This window comes from Osmerus eperlanus, chromosome 4 (genome assembly GCF_963692335.1).
Source record: "Osmerus eperlanus chromosome 4, fOsmEpe2.1, whole genome shotgun sequence".
Taxonomy (NCBI): domain Eukaryota; kingdom Metazoa; phylum Chordata; class Actinopteri; order Osmeriformes; family Osmeridae; genus Osmerus; species Osmerus eperlanus.
In genome coordinates this window covers 15858700-15869230 of record NC_085021.1, presented here as the reverse complement: position 1 = coordinate 15869230, position 10531 = coordinate 15858700, and the positions used below count along the sequence as shown (strand labels likewise).

Genomic DNA, 10531 nt, shown 5'->3' with positions numbered 1-10531 from the left:
TCCACAATATACGTCATCATCCCATACAAATACCTTTGCTCACGTCTTTCAACGACATTTTAACTTCGGAGAAAAGTCTAGAATAGAACTCAGTCATCAAAAAACTAGTTAAAAATGACAGAACTTCAACAGTCAGCATTTATTGTTCATAAAACAGCTATTACACTATTATTAAACAACAATATCCCAGACGCAAGGGAAATAGCTTCCCTGGCATGATAGCAAGTTAAATAGCTGTTTTCAATTTACATATTTAGTGAGGCCAAAACCCTATAGCCCCAAGCAAAGTGTGCTTAACTATGTCTTCAGTAGGACATGAGTGTTAGAACAACATGGTTCTTCTTGGTGTGCATGAATGGCTTACAATGTAGTTTCACCTTGAGACACTTTCCCTAGAGAACTACAATATCCAGATGTCTATGACATTTATTCTTGAACAACATGTTTATACAACAGTGACATCTTTAGATGCATCATAGTTGACATCCGCCGTCACTGTCACTTTGGCCAGATTTAAAGTTTTGTTTTCCTCAAAGACCTTGGGATTAAACCTCTCTGACAGAGCCAAGTCTTGACTTCTAGGTTGAAGGGGGAAAGAGAAGCGATCCAGAGGAGCATGTTCTATCCTGCAGAGGCTGTCTTCACTGTCACTGTTATATCCTTGATTGGAGGCTCCGCCAGAGGACCAGTGAGGCCAGGAGTCCTCTGGTGGTGTGATGACACCAAGCAATGCCCCATCTTCTGTTTGAACTTCTTTCTCCAGCAGCAGGCCTCTGTCAGGCCTTTCTTCAAGCCCAATGCCTTCCTCTGGACTGGGCTCCACTTTACGGAATGTGTGGCGGGCAAAAAGGCCAATGCAGAACATCTCCACAACCACTGCATAGTGGTAGATTACTGAGAGAGTTACAGAAAAATTATAAATATATCATACAAACATCCATGCTGAAATGTATGTTACTGTGGAAGAAAGTCCTCAAAAAGTTTACTTAGTCTATGTTGGCAGTGGCATGATAACAGTATAAATAACAATCCAATTAAGACCCAGATTTTTTTATTTAAATTCTTACTCACACTGGGACCTCATAAGAACAGAGAATGGAGGAGTGCAAGGCAGGACTTCCAGAGCCCCCACAGTCTCGAGGATTCCACTCTGCAGGCCACATAACACCAATACCACTATAATGCAGACAAACTTGGCCCTCAGACCATAACCATGCAACGTCTTTTTGGTGGCCTTGTAAAACAGCAGATAGCCGTAGAAAGACAAAAATGTAGAAAACCCTATGATACCATTCACGTAAAGATTAAGATTGACTGAATCCACCTGGAATAAATAGAAACAAATTGATATCATATTAGAATCATGGAAGCAATTTTATACACTAGCAAAATATTGCTTCAAATTCCAACTGCAAAGTGGTTCTTTTTAGTGTTACTTACATCTCCATAGTCATACTGCTCATCTGTCCAGAGGACAAGAGTGACAAAAAACAGGATGGTTCTGACCACAGACAACTGGAGCACTGCAGCCATCATCCATCCCAAACTTGTCCTACAAGAGGGGCGCATAGTAAAGTTATGTTGTTAGGGCTGAGAGGTTTATATCATGCATCTTTAGTTATTGATATCACAATATGCATGGAAGGGAATCATCAAAACCATGTGAATACATGCCTGTTTATTGCAATCATAGGTAGACAACAGCAGCAGCAACAAGGGAAAGGGTCTGGGGAAACCTGTTCTCCAGCCAAGATCTCAAGCATGTGTGTTTTCCCTCCAAAGAAGTTTGTGATGAGCTCCATGAACTTTAGCAAGGTGATCGAGTGGTAGCTTTTCAATAAAAGACATAATGCTGTGTAAGTTAGGTTGCATAGTTTTGAAATCAGTGTTTTAATATAATTAGCTTTCATTTATATTATACTGATATAAAAAATGAAAAACTCTGAAAAACTCACAGAGATGCAATGAAATTACACAATGAGGAGGACCGGGGAACATACAGCGCGATGATGGAGGATATACCAAAGGCCTAAAAGAAATATCAAATATCTTCTATGGCAGATATATATACATAGTATTGATTCCAGAGGTAATCTAAATGAGAAACAGAATTACCGGATACATGCCCAGTATCCACAGATAAAGGCGTTGGCGTTTGGAGGAAGGCACATGGCGCAGGAAGAAGCCCACCTCCTCCAGAAACAGGGCCAGTAAGATCACAGTCAGCACAGCAGGGATGAGGAAAAGCCACAGCTCATTCCGGATCACTGAGGAAAAATAGACAACAACCTAGATTATACTGCTAGTGTAACTAGGGAGTCAGGTGGCTGAGCGGTTAGGGACTCAGGCTAGTAATCAGAAGGTTGCCGGTTCAGATTCCCGGACATGCAAAATTACGTTGTGTCCTTGGGCAAGGCACTTCACCCTAGTTGCCTCGGGGAAAATGTCCCTGTACTTAATGTACGTCGCTCTGGATAAGAGTGTCTGCTAAAATGACTAAATGTAAATGTAGTTATTAGTAGGAATGAGTATATTCTATAGTGGGTAATACTAATACAATTGTCTTCACAACAACTTCACAAAGTTCTTACCACTGAAGAATTCAGATGACAGAGGGATCTCTGCTCCAATCCAGCTGCAGTTGCCTCCTCTCCCCATTATTACTTAGAACAGGTCTTTAATCGATGACACTCGTACTGAATTGACTCGTAAAAATTCATCGGTGAGTGAAACTGGCAGAAGTGTTAATTCCACATTGTTACAACATCCAAATCTATTTGGTTCATAATCATTACAGTACTACTCATTCAATAGATATATAAAGATAGCATATATTTCAAAATCAAATCAAACAAACCTAGAACAAGAAAACAGATCATGTCTTATCATGTCATATCTTTCAAAATCAAATCAAACAAAACTATAACAAGAAAACAGATCATGGTGGTTGTCTTGTTAGTTCCGCAATGAGATGGCGTCCTGTTGTCTGAATGGTACCTTGTGGTACGATTGTGGTCATTAATGATTGACTAAACACAGGTATGTTAACAGGTGATGATCCAAGTCCACTCTTGGATATGGGTAATAATGGGGAAAGGCTTGAGGCAATCAAAAGATACAGAATTTTCATATCATATCACATAGACATCCACATCATTATCACAACAATTGTGTGTATCATCGACATAATTATGTGGATAGTACACTGTCCCTCCTGGCTTAAACCAAAAACAAAACAAATACACAAAGAGCAGACCAGAAAAACTGTGAAAGAAAAACATATAACAAAAAGATAGTTATATGGGAGAATTAAGCTCTAGTCAATTGTCATCCCTTCTTTCCTTTCCCATCCCCTCCTAGCCTGGCCAATCCAAGCCAAGCTTCCCATCTGTACTTACTCCTCTGCTCAATCCCCTCTCCTCCCATAACTACAAATCCAGGCTCACCACCAATGTCTGTCCAAGCCAAGCAACCCCTTTTTGCCAGACTCTAGCCTTTCCAATAGCAGTATAGGGTATTCTCTGTCAATACAACATATGAGCTACCCCAACAAAAATCATAAAATTTACAAACAGAAAAAAAGTAAATTATCTTTAATAGAAAACAACATAGTAACAACTGAAAACTTGTTTTGTCATTTCAAACATGTATGGGAACATATAATGTTACATGTAAGAATATTGTGAGCACCACTACAATGAACCAGCAGACCTTTATCTTTAAAATTTGCTACTAGTACTAACATCAACAGTACTCTTACCAGACCAGGCCACTCCCAAATGATGCTGTGGGATATGGTGGTTGGTCTTAGTCTCAAACCCATTTGGGATGGAAAGTATATTCTCAAATCCTGAAATCCTATGACCTCAATAGGGTTGAATTGATAGCCAACCCCAGACTAGTTTGTTTATGCCATTTCATCATATGGGACCAGAATAGTCCAGCAACATGGTTATTACACATGGTGACACAAGTGAAGTTTGAGATGTACAGGAACTCGCTTTTTGGTATTAAAATGAGGCTACAGCAGGAAGGTTCTCATGGAACTGATAGCAATCATGTAGTCAGAAAGTAGACCAAAGAGGCAACTGCAGCTTGGTCAGACAATCTCCTTTTCTCAGACTATTTCAGGTAGAACATAGTCAAGTCCCATATTTTATACTCTTAGTGGTTCTGGCTTTAGCATACAAGTCCGGTTATAAAACAACTCCTTCCATATCCCTCCAGAAATATAATAATACAATTTCAGTGGAAGACTATCAGTTCCATTCTAATAAACCGAAAGGAGACATTTTATTACGTGTTTTATACCAGCCCACTGTATATTCTTTTCCAGTTGACTAAATCATGTTATGGTTAATCCAGACAGTACTCTGAAATCACTGGATGAGCCGGTAGAAGACCCAGCAAGCAAACACCACCCAATGGCTCGCCCAGCTCAGCTCCGACCATTTCTGAATGGTGTGATTGGCAACATAACCCTACAGATGGAGATAACACAAGAAAGACATCATGGCAACAATCCATCAACTTCAGTGTTAGAGGTGCAGCCAACTAGTTAAAGGGTGGGTCTTACCTCCTCGGCTGCCAAGTCATCCACATCAGCATCAAACAGAGAACCCAGGTAGGTAAGATGAAAGATGGCAAGGACACTGAAAGTTAGGTTGATCCCATGCACCCACAGCTCCTATTGGACAGAGGGATACAAATAAGGCAGTCATTAAACTGAATTAAAAGCTACAGATGGTTCATTTAAACTACAATTATCAGTATAAAGCAATTTAATGTAGACATAAAAAGCACATTACACGTGTACCTTTTTGTGCTGATGATGACACTCAGTGGTGCAGTGCTTGGACAGGATACAGGCATTAAATATGGCCGCCAGCCTCTTCCTCATAACTGATAAGAAGGATGGCATAAATTACAACCAACAAAGTTTGAATACTCAAATATCATCCTCAAGTTTGTCCAGCAGAATGAATATGATAATGTGGAGTCATCAGTACCGTGTTCTACGTAGGTGATGAAGCCGAGAGACAGTAGGACAGCCCCAAGATGGAAGCTGAGGCCCTTTAGGAAACAAGGTGAAAATGAAGTCAAAGAACCTGACTTATATAGCTCATACGTTGCATCACTAAATGTACATTTTATTCATTTAATTTATTAAATCAACAAACAGAGATTCATACTCACATGTAGTAAGGCACTTGCTGTGTAGGTCACCAGAATTGCAGAAAAAGTGCCAAGTTTTAAGGAACTCTTGAAAACATCTGAAAAAGTTTAAAAGATTTATATGCAAGCGCTTATTCAGTTGTGTTTTTAATAACATGATTGTTGATTGACACTTACATGTGTTGAGCCAACAAGACATGGGAATGTTCCAGGAGGTCACAACCAATACCATGGACCGAGGCAGCTCCACATTGCTAGGCTTGGTCACTTTCAGATCCCTAAAGACAAAACGATGTGAAAGCCAAGCTACACTCACTAAACCACTACCTATACCTGTAGTCACAAAAACACACACTTAATTAAAGAGTTGTTTTAACCTACAATAGACTGACCACAAAACTCACCATTTGATATTGTCTTTTTCTTCAGTGAAGCCTGCCCCAGCAAGCACAGTGGTACTTTCACTGAGGTGGCCTACAAAGTAGTTACTGAAGTGGAATGATACTGCATTCTCATATGCACTCATCCACCTGCACAGAAGGTAACATCCAACACACAGTAGTTTAATGATACAAAAGTAATCTTAGTAAATCTACCCAAGACCACGTGCTGTCTGAAGACATTAAAATAGTAACTGTACCTTTCTTATGTACCTCTCAGAAGCACAGAGACAGGAGAAAACACTGATGATCTTAACAATGCTGTTGTGTATCCTCATTATAACACAGCACTAATAGAGAAGATAGCAAATTCCTCAGTTAACGTTGTACTTACTTGCGCAATGATCTGCTACCATGAATAGGAATGAAGTAAGGGAAAAGGTAAGGGGCAATGCAGTTGGAGATAACCAGGCAGACTTGACACTTCAGCCAGCTGAGAGAGAACTTCTGGAACCAGGACCAACTCTAAAGGGTTCAGAAATCAACCACACTTAAAGGTAAAACTTTACAATGAGAATTAACTACTATATCATTACAAGAAATTGATATGCAATTAAATGGTCTTAAGTGGTATAAGTTATTACAAAAGTGTTAAAAAAAGTGTAAAAAGGCACATTATGGGGGAGGGGTGTAATGGGTAAATTAATTTTACAAAAGTGCAGTGGAAGGTTCAACATTTACATCCACTAACCACTTGATAGCTCACCCTTTCCCATACCAAGTTTCCCTTGTTATGGGGGATTATGATGTGTAACTATATAGCAGTTCCTATGTAACCACACTCTCCCTAAACAGAGTTAACACTTATAGCAAACTTTGAAATATATTCTCTTTGGTAAACCAGTGGCATTTTACCTACCAGCTTCCGACTCTCAATGGCTTCCTTGTAGCTGGAGTAGCTGATCCAGGGCCCGAAGATGACAGTTCCCACAAAGAGAATGTAACCCATGAACTCTCCAAGTGAGGGCAGAGAGGACACCACACCTCTGTCCAGGTCAAATGCTAGAGAAATGGCCTTCATGGCCACTACCATCTGGGAGCCTAGGGAGGACAGATAACCTTGGGAAGTTGCTTGGAAGTTGATTAGACCAAGGGTCTAATCCTGCTCATTGGAAACTGATTAGGCAATGCACCTGATGAAACTTTACCAGAGTAAGTTTACTATGAAATATTTGATTGAATGAAAATGTAGGCCAAGAAGACCCAATTGACCAAATCTCTGTTGAATTGTTACCTCTCAATTTGTGCCAGGTTATTGTGTCAATCAAATGAAGTTCTCTAAAAAAAACAGATCACAAAAAATGGTTACAAGCCTATTCTAAGAGATTATATGATCAACTGTTTATGTGGCATACTGGCAATCACAATCTGAGGGGGGTAAGACACACTTTATAGCACTGGGACACAGTGCCTTAGCTCTGCTTTTGCTACTTGTGAGCAAACACAATGCGTCATTACCCCATGAGTAGGTAGATGAGGATAGAGCTGGACAGGAAGATGCCTCGGCTGCTTGAGTGACGGTTCAGGAACAGGATGAGGTAGCATAGCACACAGAGCAGTAACACCCACAGCATGTTTTGATCAAAGAACAGATGCAGGGCATACAGCCCTCCTACCACTGATCCCAGGTGTTTTACAGGTGAGGGCAAGTCTACAGATTGCAGGGAACATGTTGTAAGCATTAGTACTAGTTTTATTGTTATTCAATTAAATATACATAACACTGTGGCACAAAGGCCTTGATTTACAGCAGATTGAATACCCATCTATACTAATGCATGTTCATATATCACACGTCAAAGCTAAATTGTTTATTAAAACAATAAAAATGTAAGCCTAGATGTCCACTCACCTAGCCTACAAAGAAGTCGGCATAGTAGACAGATGAGTAAGAGAAGTCCGACCTGTTCCACTCCTTGCTGTACAGTGGGTATAACACAGCTTTCTGCCAGTTCTAGGAAGAATTCCCATCTGCTGAAGGACACCATGATGTCAACCTGGCTGCACTGCCTGTAAGAGGAAATGCGAAAACTTTGGTTGCATACAGACCACTCGTAATAGGTAAATCTGTGGTACAAATGCTTGGCAATAGTCCAGGCAGCTCTCCAATCTTAGTGATCTAGCCCATCCACAGGAATTGTATTTAATCTGCCCAATAGTATTTAACGTTGTGGAAGTTGAGCACCACAACGTATTATTACTGGCCAGTGGAAACTTCATCTTCACCACTTCACTTGGTCAAGCTAGCGTTGTAGCTAGCTTAGCTATAGTTATAAGTATCCAACTTTAACTGAGCCTAGTTCATACACTAGCGGGCGTCTGCTCAACCGTGTTGGTACAGCTTCTTCAGTTCTATGAACTTGATTAAACTACTAGCTAGCTTAATAGCCTACGTGTTGTAAGGCTAACTTTCTCTTCTGTATACATATACGGGTAGCTATTTGTATGGTGGGTAGTGCTAACTTGTTGTAGCACTACTGTAGCTAGCTCTGAACTCAATAAAAAAACTTTGGTTGTCGGTTCCCATATAGCTACTAGTTACTTAACTTGCAAGTTAGCTAACTTTAGCTAGCGTAAACCACACATAGCACAGCACGAACCAAGACATCAGATACTTTGTTTTACTAAGGTAGAGGTAGCTACTGTAGCATAGTAGTTGGTTATTTCACCTGAAAAGTGTGTGAAAGATGCTGCAGGCAGCCTGGTGAAATTCTAGCGTTCACATTCTTTTCAAGTGTGACCAGAATTATTATTTTGTCCTCCACTAGGCGGCGTCAAATTGTTCTTAAGTAAAATTATGATTAGAAAACAACTTTCATCATACATTATCTTGCAATATCCTTACTTTTAATGAAGCTATTTGAAGCTATTTATATATTTTGATATTTTTTTTGCACTTTCAAGTGTAATGCCACTTGAAAGACAAAGCAATTATATAAAACGTATATCATTTTTGTAATTTTTATGTTATGGTAGTGAAGCTGTCAGAGAAAACATGTTACCCTGCTGTCACTGTTCAGGTCATTTCTTAACCTATATCTTAACCTATAAGATTTCATAATAGGAAACATAAGTAATCAATCAAATGTAACTGGAACCTATACTTTCCTGTCTTACCAGTAACATTTCAGTCCTGAACTGTACCCCTGAAATGGCAAGCTGTCACAATCACCTTCTAGTATGGGAACTCCTCATTCCAACCCCTGTGACTAGGTTTCCCCTTTCTTTGTCTCTATATTTTTATGACCCTCAAGCCATTTATAAGGTCACTCAGTGCCCATGTCCAAACCTCCTCCTTCCATCTATGTTTCAGTCCTTTCTTCCACCTCTCTTCCTCTCTTACACCATGAGCATATGTCAATGTGACTGAGCAGTGCTCTGCTAATTAGAAGCTCCCATTGTGGAGGTTTCTCTTTTTAGTGCAGTTGGTCGTTGTTGTTATTGTGGTGGTGGAGTGGTGAGAGGACTTGCTGTGCAAGCAGAAGGTTTTTATAGGCCTCTTAATGAGTTCACCTGCGGGTGGTCTCGCCTGAATATCTACCCTGTAGATGCTTGTTTGTTCTGTGCAGAAAACCTTATAGGCCTTAAGGCCTTGTGATATCACCTCTTATCTGTCCTTAAAAAGACTGGTGATGAGGGGATGAGGGACCCTTGTAGAGTCCAATGCTGTAGCATACATTCATGTGACATACAGTTAGGTCCATAAATATTTAGACATTGACACAATTTTCATCATTTTGGCTCTGTATACCACCACAATGGATTTGAAATGAAACAATCAAGATGTGCTTTAAGTGCAGACTTTCAGCTTTAATTTCAGGGTATTTACATCCAAATCAGGTGAACGGTGTAGGAATTACAACACATTTTATATGTGCCCCCCCCTTTTTAAGGGACCAAAAATAATTGGACAAACTAACATAATCATAAATCTAATTGTCACTTTTAATACTTGGTTGCAAATCCTTTGCAGTCAATGACAGCCTGAAGTCTGGAACCCATAGACATCACCAGACGCTGGGTTTCGTCCCTGGTGATGCTCTGCCAGGCCTCTACTGCAACTGTCTTCAGTTCCTGCTTGTTCTTGGGGCATTTTCCCTTCAGTTTTGTCTTTAGCAAGTGAAATGCATGCTCAATTGGATTTAGGTCAGGTGATTGACTTGGCCATTGCAGAACATTCCACTTCTTTGCCTTAAAAAACTCTTTGGTTGCTTTCGCAGTATGCTTCGGGTCATTGTCCATCTGCACTGTGAAGCGCCGTCCTATGAGTTCTGAAGCATTTGGCTGAATCTGAGCAGATAATATTGCCAGAAACACTTCAGAATTCATCCTACTGCTTTTGTCAGCAGTCACATCATCGATAAATACAAGGGAACCAGTTCCATTGGCAGCCATACATGCCCACGCCATAACACTACCTCCACCATGCTTCACTGATGAGGTGGTATGCTTTGGATCATGAGCAGTTCCTTCCCTTCTGCATACTCTTCTCTTCCCATCATTCTGGTACAAGTTGATCTTGGTCTCATCTGTCCATAGGATGTTGTTCCAGAACTGTACAGGCTCTTTTAGATGTTTTTTGGCAAACTCTAATCTGGTCTTCCTGTTTTTGAGACTCACCAATGGTTTACATCTTGTGGTGAACCCTCTGTATTTACTCTGGTGAAGTCTTCTCTTAATTTTTGACTTTGACACAGATACGCCTACCTCCTGGAGAGTGTTCTTGATCTGGCCAACTGTTGTGAAGGGGTTTTTCTTCACCAGGGAAAGAATTCTTCTGTCATTCACCACAGTTGTTTTCCGTGGTCTTCCGCGTCTTTTGGTGTTGCTGAGCTCACCAGTGCGTTCTTTCTTTTTAAGAATGTACCAAACAGTTGATTGAGCCACACCTAATGTTTTTGCTATCTCTGATAGGT

At 40.3% G+C, this 10531-nt stretch overlaps 2 protein-coding genes across 2 annotated transcripts; both read right to left on the bottom strand.

The window, feature by feature from the left end:
- Nucleotides 1–137: 137 nt before the first annotated feature.
- si:dkey-16n15.6 (organic solute transporter subunit alpha) lies at nt 138–3435 on the bottom strand. The gene is made up of 7 exons (XM_062459602.1): nt 2592–3435; nt 2116–2267; nt 1956–2029; nt 1675–1830; nt 1441–1552; nt 1072–1324; nt 138–894 (listed from the first exon to the last, which is right to left on the bottom strand). The coding sequence occupies exons 1-7, from the start codon at nt 2656–2658 to the stop codon at nt 446–448; spliced, it is 1263 nt and encodes a 420-aa protein (XP_062315586.1). The 5' UTR covers nt 2659–3435; the 3' UTR covers nt 138–445.
- Nucleotides 3436–3578: 143 nt separating this feature from the next.
- On the bottom strand, nt 3579–8379 carry LOC134019070 (protein-serine O-palmitoleoyltransferase porcupine-like). Its single transcript, XM_062459589.1, has 13 exons — nt 8285–8379; nt 7468–7625; nt 7074–7266; nt 6850–6893; nt 6475–6656; nt 5950–6080; nt 5580–5705; nt 5353–5453; nt 5197–5273; nt 5010–5073; nt 4817–4902; nt 4577–4687; nt 3579–4481 (listed from the first exon to the last, which is right to left on the bottom strand). The coding sequence occupies exons 2-13, from the start codon at nt 7601–7603 to the stop codon at nt 4380–4382; spliced, it is 1353 nt and encodes a 450-aa protein (XP_062315573.1). The 5' UTR covers nt 7604–7625; nt 8285–8379; the 3' UTR covers nt 3579–4379.
- Between the last annotated feature and the right edge of the window lie 2152 nt (nt 8380–10531).

Coding starts and splice junctions, on each gene's coding strand:
- si:dkey-16n15.6 (XM_062459602.1), bottom strand. CDS start 2,658: ATGGGGAGAGGAGGCAACTGCAGCTGGATTGGAGCAGAGATCCCTCTG. Junction 1,325..1,440: donor AGCAGTATGACTATGGAGAT/GTAAGTAACACT, acceptor TATTTATTCCAG/GTGGATTCAGTCAATCTTAA. Junction 895..1,071: donor TGTTCTTATGAGGTCCCAGT/GTGAGTAAGAAT, acceptor TAACTCTCTCAG/TAATCTACCACTATGCAGTG.
- LOC134019070 (XM_062459589.1), bottom strand. CDS start 7,603: ATGGTGTCCTTCAGCAGATGGGAATTCTTCCTAGAACTGGCAGAAAGC. Junction 5,706..5,949: donor GGTAGCAGATCATTGCGCAA/GTAAGTACAACG, acceptor CCTTCTGTGCAG/GTGGATGAGTGCATATGAGA. Junction 5,454..5,579: donor GAAAAAGACAATATCAAATG/GTGAGTTTTGTG, acceptor TTTTGTCTTTAG/GGATCTGAAAGTGACCAAGC.